Source organism: Stegastes partitus, unplaced genomic scaffold, assembly GCF_000690725.1.
Source record: "Stegastes partitus isolate 25-593 unplaced genomic scaffold, Stegastes_partitus-1.0.2 Scaffold56, whole genome shotgun sequence".
NCBI classification, from domain to species: domain Eukaryota; kingdom Metazoa; phylum Chordata; class Actinopteri; family Pomacentridae; genus Stegastes; species Stegastes partitus.
In genome coordinates, this window is record NW_007577787.1 from 814959 (window position 1) to 832597 (window position 17639).

The following is a 17639-nucleotide window of genomic DNA, read 5'->3' on the forward strand; positions in this document are numbered from 1 at the left end:
AGCCCTCACAACAGAGTGAAAAGAAAACCCCACCACCGTGGAGACAAGTGCTCACTCTGACCCGCACCGAGCCAAAATACAACTCTTGACAAGATTTGCTTTGACATCTCTTTTTGTACCGGAGTAACGTGGCTTGAATTCTGCAGCGTCTCCTTTCCACAAAGTAGACAAGAGCAAAAAAAAATAAAAAATCCGAAAAATAAAATAAAATCTGAACTCTCCGTGACCTCCCCCGCGAGACACCCTGCAGACAAAGCTGTAATATGTGAACACAAGCCCACCTCCTCTGCGTAATGCCACCAGGACTGCATCATGAGATGTGTTCAGTTTTTGTCTGTAAATAACTACTTGAGGCTGTTTGTGTAAGTAAATGCAACACGGTTCAGGTTTTGCCTAGAATTTAATCTCTCGAAAAATAATACATATTAAATTATCTGTCAGCTTCCAGAAAAAAAGACATTTTGTTAAAAAGAAAAAAAACATTAAAACAACCTGGTAGAAATATTCCCGTACTCTAGAGATCAGTTGGTTGTGTAAAACTCGACTGATAAAAATGCCTTAAGATCAGACATGCGTAAAACAAAACAGCATTTTTGTACGATTTCATCACACATTTAGCATATTGTTGAAAACATGTAAAACATCATTTTTCTTTAGAGATTTGCTACGAAGTCTTTCCAACGATTTCATCACTGACTGTAAATATATTTAATCAGTGGCTGTTTTCCTGTATGAGGTAGGGGGGGAAAAAAAGAACATTTTAGCATTAAAATCCACATCTAAGCAAACTATTTGTTGTTCGTCGCTTCTTTATCTTCTGCACGACTAAACAAAGAAAAGTTAGCAGATGTTAAGTATTTACTCTAATTGGGGGAAAACAAGGTAATTTGCAGGCAATATGTACAAAAAACTAAAATCTCAGTTTTAACTTTAATGTGAAATGTTCCCCAAGGCTCCACCTGCTGGACTTTTTTTTTTTTTTAATTATTTAGTGATAGATTAGCCTCCTGTGCTGCCAGATGCCAAATCTGTCCCACCCAGAAATTTTATCTTCCACATTGGTTTATTTGTAATGACTGTTTTGTAATAATATTATGGGCTTTAGTTATAATCCAGCTTGTATCTGAAGTTAATTTAGCTCAAGGCAAATAGAGAATCAAAGTCAGGTCCCCCTTCGATAAATACCACTTGTTCAGGGACAGTTGAGAGTAACTTACATACTTTTGTGCAGTGTGATCGTAAAATAGAGCTTATCAAACAGCATTTTTAGATTTTTATTTGATTTTATTTTGTAGCTTAAACCAGTTAAATCCATGTATGCACACTTACAGAACAGAAAGTGGCTGTTTTAATTCTGCTATGACCAGAATACACATAATCTGTCCTTTTATTGCTGTTCAACATTGAATTATGATCAGTTGAATTGAAAAAAAAAAGGTCTCTTTCAATTTCTTGAAAATATAAAACGTTCAGCATAAATATTCAACCCCTTTAAAATCCATCCATCCATTGTCTATACACCGCTTAATCCTCACTAGGGTCTCAGGAGGCTGGAGTCTATCCCGGCTGACTTAGGGTGAAGACAAAAGACACCCTTGGATCTCGTGGGAGGAAGCCGGAGAACCCGGAGAGAACCCACGCTGCACGGGGAGAACATGCAAACTCTACACGGAAAGATCCCAGGTGTCCTCACCAGGATGTGATTCAGCGTCCTTCTTGCTGCGAGGCAACGGTGCTAACCACTGCACCACCTTGCAGCCCACACCCCCTTTAAAATGAATCACCAAATTCAACAAAGGTGCAGCCAGCTGGTGCTAGACGTCACACATGTAGTGAAATGGAGATGATCTGAGCACAGTCATTGTGTCTCATGTTATTGTAATATAAAGACACCTGTATCTGGAAAGGGCAGTCACTGGTGATTCACTATTCCTGGCTACAGAAACTACACAGCGGGGAAATAAGAATACTCCAAGGAACTGAAAAGCATGTAGTCAGGGGATGGAAAAAAGAGAAAGTCACTGACTATCCTTTGGAGTACAGTTGTATCTATCATTAAGAAATCTAAGGACATGCTCGAACAGGCCTTGCTTAGAAACTGAGTGACTGTGCGAGAAAGAGACCAGTGAGGGGGGTCACCAAGACACCCATGACTCCTCTGAAGGAGATACAAGCTTCTCACCAGTCGAAGCTTTATCGGAGAGTGGCAACAGGAAAACTGCTGTTTAAAAAACTCATTATATCGTGACTAGAGTTCACCAAAAGGAATGTGAGAGACTCTGAAGTCAACTGGAAGAAGATCCTTTCATCTGATAAGACCAACACTGACCTTTTTGGCCTTCAGACTGCATCATCCCAAACACAGCATCCTCACTAAGAAGCATGGTGGTGGCAGCATCATGGTGGTGGCAGCATCCTGGTGGTGGCAGCATCATGCTGTGCCAACGCTTCTAGCTACTGGTGATGTTCATTAGCGGCCCAGTGCCTCCGGATTTTGCTACTGTTGTGAGGACATTGCCTTTAAAAATAAAAGTAATGTGCTAGATATTCAGTTCCTCAGATGCTAGGACTGCATAGATCGTCTTGTGTTTGCTGTTGCAGACGAAAAGGAAATATTTGGTGTGTTTTGCTAATGGCATTTTAGAGTGCACAGAGGCAGCTCTAGGAAGTAAACAACTGAACAGAATAAACTGAAGAAAATACACGAATTGCTTACCGGTGAACACATAGGGGACAGGATTGTACAAATAAGAGCTGGACAACCATGAGTTTGTGGCAGTATGTAGCACTTACTGGCTTCTGAAGCTGGTGGTTATCTAATGGTGGCGGCAGAATTTATCGCCTTCATATCTTCACAGCTTTTGATTCACACCCACAAGTCTATGACACCCACAAAACACAAGACGATGGCTTTGTCACCTTACGGGACCTTTAAGTGCACGCTGAGTGCAGCGGGACTCTCTAAGCCCCGCCCACGCTCCCGGAACAGGAAGTAGCTGCGTGTTGCTGCTGACGTTGATGTTGTCCAAAGTAACGATGGCGTCCACGGATCAGTCCCTCCTGGACCTCACTGATAAGGAAACCCGGGAGAAACTGTCGCTGTGGGATCGCCGCACCGATGCCACGGCTCCCCTCACGGAGAAACAAATGGACTCCGTCCTGGAGATCCGAGCTGCGGCTGAAACGCTGTCTGTGCCCTCAGAGGTGAGCTGGGACCCCGCTGTCAGCTAGCTAGCTAGCACTGCTGCTAACTTACTTTTGAAGCGCAGCTAAGGTTAACTGAATGTGTAGACCGCCTGTTTGGACTTAATTCATCATTCCGCTATGTGGAAATTACATATAAATGATTTTATCACGGAATACCGGTTAAAAGGCTGTCTGGCAGGCTTGCATTTGTGCGACGCTACGCCTAGCTCCCCAGCTAGTTAGCTTTAAATGAAGGCTTGTTTAGCCTGCATGTAAATAAGGAGTCCTGTTTTGTTTTCTCAGTTGCCTATAGAGGACTTGTGCAGCCTGTCATCACGGTCATTGCAGTCCCCGTTCACAGCGACTGTGCCTGCATCAACAGAGGACGTCCTGCTCAAAGGTTTCCAGATGCTTGATATGGAAAACGACAGGATAGAGACTGCACAGCAGGTGACTGTGGTTGTTGGCATTACACAGTTCTGTAGCCAGTAAGATCCACTACACCACACTATAACTGTGATGTGTACTGACTCAGTACTTGCATCAGTTCCTATCATCAGAGTCTGCACAATATGTACTAAACATGTGGTTCATCTTAAACATGCCCTCTTACATATAGCTGTTTCTGCACAGAGTAGTTTTACACTCATTTCCTTTCTTTTTTAAATGCATGTGTGTCAGATTCTTTGCATGCACACACTTGACCGTTAAAGCTCATTCTTTCTGATGCATGGTTGTAATTTAATGCCGATTTGTGTTGCAGTTTTTTGCCTGGTTTGCCAAGTTGCAGGCAAATATGGACCAGGATGAGAGCGCAAAATACAGGTGCTTAGATCTTACCAGTGCTTTTCCTCAGTCTGTGGTGTCATGCTGTGTGTATTGATCTGGTGCTTGTTTGGAGGAGGTCAGGCCTAGAATAAAGTTTTGAAAATGGTAAATTAGAAACAAACCAGTTAGACAGTAAACACATCGTGCTTTCATGTAAAATGCTTGTTCATCTCACACTCCACTGTCAGGTTTTAGACCTCTGATTCTCTGCCCATATCTCAGATTTGATCCACAGTTTAAATAAATGAAGTAAAAAGAAATTGCAAGTGAATCTGTTTTCGATTTGTTTGTTAGTTATAGATGGTAATTAATATGCCTGAGATGATGGAAAACCTTTTTGCATTGGAATGTGGACACAACTGTCTCAGTAAATTGAGCAATTTCTTTCACAGAGTACAGCAATGTAACTAAAAAAGCATAGGATAGAAATGCTGTGCTGGTTTTTATTGGCTAAACTTTCCCTCTAAATTGTTGAACACGTGCTCAGACAGCGACGTCACAGCAGGTGGTTTACCGTTGACGGGTGATGGAAAGTGATTTCCCATTCTATAGTGCACACTTAAATTCAAATTGCTAGAAAGTGTCATCCTACAGAGAACAGTACATCAACAGGTTTATGTTCAGTGTGACAACATAGATGAATGCTTCGCTGTGAAATTGCTATGCAAATCAGTAGGCAGCTTCACTTCATCATTTTGTCTGGTGGGGAGCAAAGACATAATCTGTTTGCTTTCCCTTTTAGGAAAACCAGATTCGAATTAAACTGCTACCAGGAACAATGCGACGCCATTCTGAAAGATGTCACTGCAGCTCTCGAGCATTTGGACTCCCTTCAGAAACAGTACCTGTTTGTGTCTGACAAGACCGGCGCCCTGCATGAGGCCTGTGAACAGCTTCTTAAAGAACAGGTGAGACGTCTGTGAAATGAAACTTTATTGACATGATAAGCAGATCATTTATCAGTGGGAAATGTGGTAATTGTAATGTAATTTAGAGTATTTTTTTCCTTGCAAGTCCACAAAATACTATGAACAAAGTATTTATGAACATGGATGTTGCTCTAAAAAACAGAAACAGAATTAGTTGATGCATCAAAACTAAAAAAAAATGGGCTAAAATAAACTGTGGTAACAATGGAAGGAGTCAAAGCAGATGACTACAAAGGCCGTGTGCTATCAAGTTCAGAACACTGTGAATCAGACAAAAGCTTGGCCCAATATTAAGTTGCTACCAAACATTCTTCAGTCCTCTGTTCTTTCTTTCTGTGGCGTATTAAATATCTTATTTTTACTGCATGTTTTTCTTGTTTTTTTGTTGTTGTTTTTTCTCAACTCTTGCAGTTGGCCGGCCATGTATATAAATGAATTAAGATTTAATTATTTCAGGTACCTGAACTGAAATTCAGCTGTCATATTATTTTAACTGTGTCGTTTTCTTTCTTCACAGTCAGAGCTCGTTGACCTGGCGGAGAGCATTCAGCAGAAACTGTCGTATTTTAATGAGTTAGAAAACATAAACACGGTAAGCTGCTTTTCCTGTTGTCTACATCCTGGAAAAAAGAAAAACAAATAATGTCAGTTAATTGGTTAATTACATATAATAATAATAAAAAACAAACATTATTCGGAAGAGCCTTGATGCCAGCTTTGCATCATGATTGAAATAAATATGTGGAAAAAACCCAAAAGATACCAAAAGAAATAAGAAGAAAACCTTTTTTTTGATTCAAAAACTAAAGCATCAAGCTTGTTACAGTGCTGACTTGGAAAAAAAATGTTTGGATTGAAAATATCGAGTGCTTCTGGACAACTTTTTCTTTTTAGACTTACTTCAAACGAAACTTTTTCTTTGTCTCTGCAGAAATTGAACTCGCCAACCTTGTCTGTAAATAGTGAAGGTTTTATACCGATGCTGTCGAAGCTGGATGACTGCATTGAATACGTTTCGTCACATGTAAGTAGCTCTTAGCAAGTTTAAAAGCAAAAAGCATATTTATGCCCAGTTTGCTAGCCTTTTGTGTTTTTTTTTTTTCATTTTAATCATTTTTTGCTCCCAATTGAAAGTTCAAACCAAAATGCTGACTCGTAACAACTTAAATGAGAGTTTTGGTTTATTTCAACCTGGTGTGTTCGTAATAATGAGGCCATTGTGGCTCTAAGTGCCACGCTAACCTTGCACTCTTCACCTCTGTTGTAGAGATTCAGGGAAATGAGGAGCCGCACAAAGCTATTTGTAAATGGTGTCGAGTGGTGCAGTTTAGCTTCCTGCAGCTTATCCAAAATGATTTTGACATCAATCATTTTAAATGATTGACTTTAAGTTTAACACAAAATTTAGCTTCTACAAATGGATATTTTGTGCTTTTGGGATCTCCGTCTGGGGATACATGCAGGCCGACCTAATCATCGGCATGTTTATCTGTGAATGTTGGGCTTTTTGACACATGTGACGTTGACTTTCACTGCGGAGAAGGAGGCAGAAAGACAACAGGACATCCTGACAAACAGCATACCTCAGGAAAATGGTGGTGTTCCTGCCCTCACTGCTCTGCTGCCAACTCTACAGAGAGCAGGATCTGATGATGCCAGAAAATCTCCAATCTCCAATAACCTCAGAGGTGGAACTACAACTAATAAACCTGCAGCTTTGATAAACGTTGCTGTCCTGGAGATGATATTTCACCTCCCCCAAAATCATCTGGAAGAAAAAGCCGGACCGAATGCTACAGTTAGAAAAATGTGCAGCTAAATGCAGTGTTTACTTTTACTCAGGCTGTAAAACAAATGTGTAAATTGATTTGTGTAAAAATGAGCTTTCTTTGGAAAGCTGTAGGGTGCTCCTGCTAATTGCCCCTTGCTAAACATCGCTTCCCTGAATCTCCACAACGGAGGCGAAGAGTGCGAAGCTGGCATGACATTTCAAGCCACAATAATAACACAACAGCCTCATTAACGTGAAGTACGCCGCGTTGAAATCTACCAGAATTAGCCTTTGTGAACTGTGTAGTATAACCTATGCCTGGCTGTATTGTCTCTAACACTTATCTCTTCATCACAGCCCAATTTCAAGGACTATCCGGTCTATTTGGCCAAGTTTAAACAATGCCTCTCTAAAGCTATGCACTTCATGAAGATCCACATCGTAAACACTATGCAGAACCTCACGAGCCAGTTAACGAAAAGGGTAAGAAAACGCCGCAGTTCCTCCTCCAACTATGAAAAGAGACACGCTGTAAGTGTCTAGACCGACGTCGATACTTGACTTCTTTTTTTCCTCCCACAGGATCCATTGGGCTTGACAAATGCAGACAATGCCTTCACACTTTACTATGTCAAGTTTAGAGCAGCTGCACCTAAAGTTAGAGTGAGTATGTTTTTGTTTTGCTTTGTTTATCACCTACTGAATTAATGCGTCACATTATTTTGCATAGATAATCCTCATTAATAAAAATCCCCTTGTCTTTTCCTTTTTTTTCCTCATCAGTCACTGATTGAGCAGATAGAACAGCGAGCAGAGAAGATTCCAGAGTGAGCACTTCTCTACAGCGAAGCCACTGCATTAACCCCTTTTTGTTATTCCTTTTTTTCCCCTCACTCTTGTGCTAAATTAACTCATCTTTCTTTATACTGATGCGAGCAGATACCATCAGCTCCTAGATGAAATCCATCAGTGCTATCTTGACCAGAGGGAGCAGCTCCTCAGTCCCTGCATTACATCCACCATTACTGACTTGACCAACCAAAACAGCAAAGACCACTGCGCTCTGGTAAGGCTCGACTAGTTCAAAGCTGGAATTGCCCTTTCGATATACTAAGGTGACATTTGAGCTTGCATAGAATGGACAGCGTGAGCCCTCGGGGATATTTTCTGCAGTGTTTGGAAGAGACACAAAGCTGTGCACATGATAAATGAGCATGACCTGAGATTGTGCACAGCAGGCGTCTGGAGGTTTCTCCCATTTTATTCGCAAGTGAATTGCTGTGGAGAGACTGGTTGTTGTTAGTATACCCTCAGTCATACCTCATCTATAAAGCTGTGGATTATTGAGCTCTTTCTTCTGTGTTGTGACCTAAAGTTTGGCCACATTATTACCGGGAAAATCTTTTGATTCTCATGTGATACTTCAGACAAACCTGCTCCAGACGACGCTGTTGGGCCGTTTTAAACTCTTTGATAATTGGCTTAATGGGGATGCTATAATTAAAGGTCAGAATTTCATGCAATGGAACATCTTAACGGCCGCACCACCTGTCCATATCTTTCTTTTAATTAGTCTGGAAAGGTTATGCATCTTGTTAATGATTGCTGTAATACAGTAGGTGCCTGCACCAATTTTTGTGGGAGAGTTTGTTTGTTGGAGACGGAGCCAGAGCATTTGCAGGCACTGCAGCGTGTGATCATTATGTGTATTTGTACAGGTTCGCAGTGGCTGTGCCTTTATGGTCCATGTGTGTCAGGATGAGCACCAGCTGTACAATGAGTTCTTCTCCAAACCTACACCTAAACTAGAGTGAGTAGCACCCAGCTCAGTGGAAGCACAGTCATTAAACACACAGAGCAGAACCGCCACCTATCAACACGTGTGCAGGCTGCATGTTTGTTTAAGGCGTCTTCAAACGTTCAACAGCCATTTCAGGTTGTTATGTTTGGTGTTTGAAAAAGCAATTCACACAGCACATTTTTTAAGTCTTCACCTCGATTCCTTTTCCTGTAACTTGAAGAAAACTTGGAACTCGAACTGAAAGTGTAATTTTAGACTTTTCTCAGCGGTACAAAGCAATGAAATAGTTTTTGATCTCTGACAGTGAGCTGCTAGAGAAGTTATGTTTGTCGCTGTATGATGTCCTCCGGCCTCTGATAATCCACATCATCCATCTGGAAACCCTGTCTGAGCTCTGCAGCATCCTCAAGAATGAGATGCTTGAAGACCACGTTCATAACAATGGTAGGTCAGAGATTTAACTTTCTTCAAAGCTTCGTAAAGGTTAGAATTGAGTCACTGGGATGCAGCTGCACCAGTGTTGTTGGAGACTGATGCAGTGCTATGTATTGGTTTGGACGCCATTTCCGTCTTTTTTTTTGCGCCAAAGAATTATTTCTCAGAATCAATTATTTCGACTTTATGACTGAAATTGACATGCTTCCTCATAACGTACAAAGTTTACAGATTGAGCTAAAAATAAAGACATTCAAAAGCACATCTGTTGTTTGAACAGTGGCTAGTTTAGTCAGTGGAAAATGCTGTATATCACACAGCCAGACATTTTCAGAATTAATTACCATTCGATATTCGGCCTTTTTTGCCAACGAAAACAGAACATTTGGACTGGTTCGGTCAAAAATGACTTTGTGTTTGGGCCCTCTAGTTTAAAGAAACCACAACTCTTTAATTTTATCCAAAATGACAAATTAGATATGCTATTAAAGCTTGTAGTGAACTTTTACTTTCCGAGAAGACGACCTCCAGTCAAAGTGTGTACTTATGGAAAAAGCAAAGCTAATGTATGTTCTTTGAAGCTTGAGCATGTTTCCATGTTGCAGTTTCTGAATTCATCTGATTTCCCATCAGTCGCTCACCACATTCCATATTCATATCATATATGTACAAGCTTAAACTTTAAACTGTCCTTCATGTGCTTTTTTTTTTTCTTCTGTAGCTGCTCAGCTGGGGGCCTTTGATGCCGTGGTGAAGCAGATGCTGGAGGATGTTCAGGAGAGGCTGGTCTACAGGACTCACATTTACATCCAGACTGACATTATAGGCTACAACCCAGCACCAGGGGATCTGGCCTACCCTGAGAAACTGGAGATGATGGAGGTAAGGACTCTATGTTGAAAGGTAGCTAGTTGTTTCTTTTTGGTATCATTATTGTTCATTATTGACAATTAACTGCTGTGATATGCAGCACTGTTTCATGCTACATACTCGTCCCTGTGCAAGTACCCGCTAATAAATAAGTAGCTGCTGCAACTTGGATGTAACTAGAAAGACAGATAATTAATATTTTCATAAACTGTCAATATATATGTCATGATACAGACTGCGATAGGAGATAAGAGTCTCTGCCAGTAGAATGTCCGATCCTACCAGGATAACTGAAAATGAAGTTGTTGATAGAAATTGTCAAAAATATGAACAAATGAATCAATTACAATTTGAAAAAAGTTACTGAAGTCATAAAAGTGGAACAACAATATGAACACCATTAGTCTGCCATGATTAAAGACTTAGTTGTTGATTGATGGGTAAAAAAAAAAAAAGAAAGCAATTTGTAAATAAGGAATTATATCAATAAAGTAAATTAACTGTGAAACACTGTAAGTCTACCTTGATTGATGATTTAGTTGTTGATTGATTTGTGAAAAAACAAAAAAAAGACAACAATTTGTGAATTAGTATTGATGTCAATAAAATAAACTGTAAAATGACTCTCCCTAGTTATGAAAAACAAAAATTGTAAATCATAGATTATGTTCATGAGTAGGAGGTTTACAAAGTTTCCATGTTTGGTTCACTCCCTCTTTTGATATGTTGTTGGTCTTACTGTTCATAAAAAATAACTGCTCTTTGAAGTCCCATTCAATCAAGGTAGACACCTGTTAATGTTAAAGTGTTTTACAGCTTATTTACTTTATTGACATAATTCCTTATTTACAAATTGTTTTCTTTTCTTGTTTTTTGTACCCATCAATCAAGAACTACATCTTCACTCATGGTAGACAGATCATTATATAAATATTCAGACTTTGATTATATATATAATTTCCCAAACGGCAAGTCATTTATAGATATAGTTTCTATGACGGTTGAGTAGTTTTAGCTTTAAGATGTCAAAAATAAAAATGCCCTCACAAGCTCCCACCGAAATGTTTTCAATCACAGATTTGCTAACTGTCTGCCGTTAAAAAGACTTGATGTCTTATTAGGTGTCACTTTAAGCCTCAGAAGGTGTTTGTTCTTGTGAATGTCTGCACATGTTGTGAAATGTGCCTCTGAGTCTCGACCCCTATTTTAAAACTCTTCAAATGTTGCATGCATGGAATTTCCTCAAAACCACCCTGATTGTGCAGCCAATTTATTTTTGTCTGTCTCTTTGGAATGTCTGATGTTCACGTCACAGCAGCTCCGTAAATTGTCGCAACATATAAAACTGTATTGTGCAAAACTGGATGGTTTTTGTTCTTGTGAATATCTGCACAAATTTGGTAAATATGCTACCGAGTGCTAACTTGCTTCTTTAAAAGCTTCTCCACGCGTTATACCCTTTTTTCTTAATACCAAATCTCCTTGATGTTCTAAATATTTCTTTGATGTTTATTTGACTTTCTGTCTACGTACAAACGTCTTTTGCGAGTAATTTAATGTTAATTAACCTTCAAAACCTTTTAGGCCTCTTTTGGAAGCAAAAAAAGAAAAAAAGAAAACATGCCTTTTTAGAATGTCATAATTTTCCCTTTACCAACTCTTGCCTTTTACTTCTCTTGTCATGAATAGAGAATTGCACAAAGCTTGAAGGAAGAGCAAATGAAGCAGATGTCACAAGAGTCCATATTTTCTGATGTACAGCTTGAGGATCCTGATGGTAGAAGAAACAGTAATGCTGGTCTGTGTTTCCAGATTGTGACACTTGCCTTTTTTAATTAATTAATTTTTTCCACAAGTCTTATTGTCATTTGCCTGATGGCTCCCTCTCCTCCTATGTTCAATAAATACAGGCAGTGTTGAAGCATCTCGTCTACAGACAACTGTCTCTCCTGCTGACTTGCACGGCATGTGGTACCCCACCGTCAGACGAACACTGGTTTGTCTGTCCAAGCTCTACAGATGCATAGACGTGAGTCTTCAATTTCCTTTGTCTTGGCGTTTTCTTCTCCGTCTGTTTTCTTACCCCAACTCTTGGTGTTTTTCCAGAGAGCAGTCTTCCAGGGTTTATCTCAAGAAGCCTTATCTGCCTGCATCCAGTCCCTGCTTAAAGCTTCTGATATCATCCTTAAAAACAAGGTTGGCACGCATGGTTGAGCGCAGAGTGTGGTTTTGTGTTGCGGCGGAACTTTTTGAAATTTTTATTATGATCAAAATAGCTTAGTGTACAGTAAATAAGGTCAGCTCCCTCTTAGAGAAACGTTCGTTCAGGCTACAAGATCCTTAACGAAAGCAGATGGGATGTCATTTAAAGTTAATTTTAATGGATGCCTTATTATGCTCCACATAGTGTTCAGTAGAGCATCCTTTATTTATGAGCTTCTCACACCTTCAAATTTGCTGTCAATATCTGTGGTAACTGGCCCGTTTTAACCTAACACTTCAAATTAAAGCAGCGGCATCAATCTCCGAGGATGTATTGCCACCTCTTGTTGATGATGTCTTTTTCCAATGTTTTAGTTGCTAGCTGAGCAATAAATGACTCGAGCTGCCGTATTTGTCACAGTAATACGTCCCTTTCCAGCTATGGTTAATCAACGGTTATTAATTAGACATATTCCCTTATCGTCACCGAGCTTGTGCTTTTTATGTTCTCTGTAGTTTGGATCGTCAGCAGATGCCCTTTTGTGTTGGCAGCCTGCAGTGTGGATTTAACAGTGTGCTTTCACTTTCCGTAGACACAAATAGATGGGCAACTTTTCCTGATCAAGCACCTGCTGATAATGCGTGAACAGATTGCCCCATTTCACACCGATTTTGCCATCAAGGAAATCTCACTGGACCTGAAAAAAACGCGAGGTAAGATAATTAAAGGTAGAGGGAACATTGGCGTTCAGCTCCATAAAGCCAGTCATTACATTTTCATGCTCATTAAGCAACTTGTGCCTATCACATGCACCGGTGGCAACAATTAATGTGGAAATTGTAATCCAACACCATAATGTACATTACCGATGGCTCACAGGGCAGATTCGCTCTCTCTATCACCCTCATCTCAGTCAAGGACATATTAAATTTGTAGCACTAGAGGGCACTCTAATTCTACAGGAGCCCAGATTAAATCTCTGCTTTGTTTTAAGATGCTGCCTTCAAAATCCTGAACCCTAAGGCTGTTCCCAAATTCTTCCGACTTAACAGTCACAACGCCATACTTGAATTCCTGTTGGAGGTAGTGTTTTTTTTTTTTTTCCTTCACCATTTTTTTTTTTTTTTTTGCTAAACATGCCATACACTTTAAGTACTTTGATAGCACCCTGCCTAAGGGAAACGCCACTTGATAGTGCTAAAGCCTTTTTCTCCGTGGCCCCCAGGGAACACCAGAGATAAAGGAGCACTACATTGACTCTAAGAAGGATGTGGACCGGCACCTGAAGTTCAGCTGTGAGCAGTTTATCCAGCAGCAGACTCAGATCTTTGTGGGGAACCTTGAGGAGTTTCTCACCAAGGTAACTGTTAGAGCGAAGGCAGACTTGGCCTCAGGCAGCGACAGCTCATCCTGACCTTCATTTTTTTTTTCAGCTTTTAGCTTTTTTTTTTAAAAACCTTTCTGAAAAAAAAAAAAATCATTTGCTTATTCACTGATCACTGAAGGTCTTGGTGCTTAACTGACAAGATAAAATGTCTGTTTTTCATGGAGGATATCTAATTCAGACGCTAGGTGTTCGTGTGTGTCATTTCATTTCTGTGTCCTTTCAATACACCGATTCTGCTGTCTTTTCTTTCTGCCTCACTCAGGTTTTTTTCTTTTACTATTATTTATGTAAATACTACTCTAATTCAAGTCAGAATTGAATTAGCTGAACTGGCAGCGCTGCTTCTCGTGCTTGTTTGCGTGGTTTACCGGAACTAACACAAATTAAGTCTTTTCAAATTGCAATGTTTTTGGCTGTGTCTGCACTCAGGTTTCAGCTCTTAAAACTATGGCTATTCAAGGTGGCCCCACATATAGTCTGTCTCAGCAACCTTGGGCACAGCCAGGTAAGATTTGTCTCAGGAAACACCGTGAGCATCACACTGTAATTCATCAAAACCCGTATAGAAAATGCTAGAGGGCATGTCAATGTTTTTTTTTTTTTTTCTCACTACATTTTTTTTTTTTTTCTCTTTTCAGCAAAGATCAACGATATAGTGATGGCTACCTACCGGGTGATGAAGAGCAAGCTGCCAAGCACTTTACAGAGCATGTCCTTGTACTTAGCCAATAGAGACACAGAGTTCATCCTTTTCAAGCCTGTCCGGGTGGGTGGCAGAAAAGCTAGGGTATAGCTCGTGCTGCTTGAGTCAGTTCCTTTTTAAGTCATTGTTAAAGCTCAAGGAATCCAAGAATCCTTTCATATAGTATTTACAAAGCAAGGAATACCATGTCAATCCACTTCTAGGTCCAATCATGTATGATTTTAAATAACATAAATTAAAGCCTATTCACTGGTATCCCTGAAGAGTCGAACTCAAGCATGTTTATGTCGCTTTTCCTTATAGATCAGCTCACAGCTCTTTTGTACTGAGGTGTCTGCTGATGTTATCGTATACACAAACCTCTCAAAGCATCAGATCCCTTTCATTACACACAATTATTCATCTGTGAAGGTTCGATACTGTCGTAATAGGCCCGTTAGTGATTTTTTTGGAGGGATGCAGAAAACAATTCTGTGTTTCTTCTCTTGGTGGTGGAGGGGGTGGGACTCTTGCTTAAGTTTGGCTTGGCGATTGCGCCTTTAGCTATAAATTGTCAGTGTGATTGAACCCTAATAGAGAAATCTCAGTGCTGCCTGTGTACTTTTCATCAAGGTGCCAGGTGAGGCTGAATGAGAGAAACAACATTCTGTGGTTGACATGGAAACAAGATAGTGAGAGGACATAGGCCAGATGGAAATGTAGTATTAATTTCCTCCCAGCACTCAGTAATACGATGGCTTTTTCCACAGAATAACATCCAGCAGGTATTCCAAAGACTGCACGCCTTGCTTCAGGAGGAATACAGCGGAGAGGACCTTCAAATCATTGCATGTCCATCTATGGAGCAGGTACAGTACTGTGGGATTAGCACAGCCTAAAGGCACCTGGCGTAGTTGTAATAATACTGCTGGCAGCATCCAAAACTGCTGAGAGCAACTTCAGTCAAGACACATTAAATAACACACTGTATATCAGCAAAGGCACGGCCAGCACTTATCATTTTTCACGGCTCTCTTTCAGATTAACCTACTGCTGTCTGTGAATAAGTAATGTGCGGTGTAGCGGTGCTGGTGGACACCCCCTGGATAGCAAATGTGATGCTGCAGCTCCAGCCGTGACCAGGAGCTGCGAGGTTGAGGAGGCAAGATGACCAGAAAGCTTCACCCGAGCTGCATGCTGGACCGGGAGTGCTGATGTGAAGGCATAATAATTCTGCACAAGGCCAAAGATTTTCTTAACTGAGGCTCGAGTAACTGAAGAGGCTGAGGTATTTATCTTGAGGTCTGTAACAAACCGGGAGTTGGAGAGTTAACTTTTTGGGGTACTGAGTTGATCCTTTTGTTTGATTAAAATTAAAAGTGGGTTGGGGTTGCTTTCATGTAGGAGAAATCCATTTTTGAAAAGGGTGGATCGCAGCTGCGTCTCTCTTAACAACAAATTGCTTACATAAAAAGACTTTGCACACTAAGCGGGGGGGTGGGGTGTTCAGACAAGGGCACTTTAGGTGCACAGATAGAGCCACTGAACAGTTGCTCATCAGCCAGGTAGCTAATAGCCAGGAAGGGAAGGGGGCTGGCGTGCAGATGCCCAGGTTCTCTTAATGGCTTTTGGAAGGATGACAAGATAAATGCTGCAAAAAATATTTTATTCCTCTATTTTAAAAGGCTTTGTAACAATAGAACCCAACCTGTGCTACAAGTGCTTCAGGTCCAACAGGTTTCTTCCCCTCTAATCATAGCAACATCCCCACAGCTGTTTTCTTAATTGTTTTTCATCAACCACCTCCTTGCGAATGTTTTTGTTGTAAATGTGTAAAAAGAACAAAAAAAACAAAACAAAACGATGAAATATTCTGTTTTATACTTTCTTTCTTTTATACAACTAGGTTGAAAAAACATTTGCTCTGTACATGATTGGTGGGTGTGTTTCCTAGTGGTCCTCACAGAGCAACAGGACACTTGTCATTGTGACGTTTGCGTTGGTGTGTCCCATGTAAAATGATGTGTACAGTAATACTATTTATGGACATTCTGATTAAAACTGGTTAATAATGCTCCATGGTGTTATTTCTGGGAAAAAAAAAAAGCACTTTGTCATTAAATTCAAATTCAGGGAACGCTGCAGTTCTTTCTAGTCGCTTCAAACAAATGAGAAACTGCCATTCAAGGACATCATCGGCTTTAGGGGGTCTTCTTGGCAGACCGTTGCCGTTTCACTGGCAGCTGCCGTCTTTCCATCTGTGAGATGAGGCTTTGCTGGGGCTTGACCTTCCGTCGACTGACAGTCTTTTGATAGGTGATGAGGGACTGGATGTTCTGGAGCAGGACATTGATCTCTGCACTCTTCTGCTGCAAATACCTCTGAAGCATGTCAGGCCCTGGCAGCATTAGACCTTTGCCTTGATTCGACTGCGACAGCAAGGAAATCTAAAGAACGGCGATGATTTGGTCTAAAATTGGATTCTACTCTTCACATCTCTGCTATTGCAACAGATGTGTAATAATAACACGAGATAGAATATCTTAGTTTTGCTCCTGCTTTGAGGTGTGCGCTGTGTTTATCAGTGATGCAGATGTGCTGTTGGGATTGGATGTGGACGTTGAGGTCAGGGCTCATTGTTAATCAGAGGGGCTTCCAGGGGAGGTGTGGGGGGGGAAACATGAGCACAATGCTTATTGTCCAACTAGATCCAATGTGTCTTCAGCTGTCCTTTGTCACTGCAGTAGGTGCCTCCCCATGAAGTCAGATACACCCTAATAAAGAGAAGCGCTTTGTGAACAATGAGCCCCTCAGGGGTTTTATTGTCTCACCCAGATAGTTTGTCATTTCTGTCTCCTGCCAGTTTCGTCAATAATTGGAAAAACGAAACTTAAAAGGCTTCCGCGGAGAGCCGGCGATAATAAAATAGATTTTAATTTTAAAATAAATTGCTGATTTTCTGCCAATTATATAAATTGACTCAACAACTAATCGTACCAAATGCCACCATTCTAACAGGTACCTCGTCCTCTTTCGGTGAAGCGTGAGGCTGCTGCTGTTCGTCTTCTACGATCACAGCATAAAAACAGTCCGCTACAAACATGGCAGGCTTTTCCTGATGAATAGCTTTTAAATATGATTAAGGTGAACAGTCAAACATGAAGCATAATTAATGGCACGTCTGTAAATTGTCAATTAGATTCACATAAAGAATACCACAGCTGCCGCGTTCCTTCTGGAAAGATCACAATTTGACAAACGGTGACATCCTCTGATGAAGCAAATAGATTTATTGATGGCTATAGGCTTCTCTTCTTCTAGTTGTCCTGTAGTGTAGAACAGTTTCCTCTGTGTAAACCTCAGTCCTCAAAAAAAAAGTGTGATTTTAACGTTTGTCCAGCATACGTTGAAGTAGAATATTTTCTCACAATTTCTTTTCCTCTTGGCGTTTAAAGCATCATCTGAGAGTCGATTATGTCGGCTCGGTGTACATACTTGTCTGTGTCCTGTAATGTTGTTAAAGGTGTCATGACATGGTTTATCAAAA

General features: G+C 40.5%; 1 protein-coding gene across 1 annotated transcript; it reads left to right on the top strand.

Annotated features, from left to right (window-relative positions):
- The first annotated feature begins 2998 nt into the window (after positions 1-2998).
- cog3 (component of oligomeric golgi complex 3) lies at positions 2999-16168 on the top strand. The gene is made up of 23 exons (XM_008275659.1): positions 2999-3204; positions 3490-3636; positions 3950-4011; positions 4757-4922; positions 5461-5535; positions 5875-5967; positions 7072-7197; positions 7297-7377; positions 7498-7541; positions 7654-7780; positions 8433-8524; positions 8820-8959; positions 9672-9832; positions 11510-11618; positions 11731-11849; positions 11927-12016; positions 12616-12736; positions 13018-13106; positions 13249-13383; positions 13840-13915; positions 14049-14176; positions 14863-14961; positions 15134-16168. The coding sequence occupies exons 1-23, from the start codon at positions 3019-3021 to the stop codon at positions 15161-15163; spliced, it is 2496 nt and encodes an 831-aa protein (XP_008273881.1). The 5' UTR covers positions 2999-3018; the 3' UTR covers positions 15164-16168.
- Positions 16169-17639: the final 1471 nt, after the last annotated feature.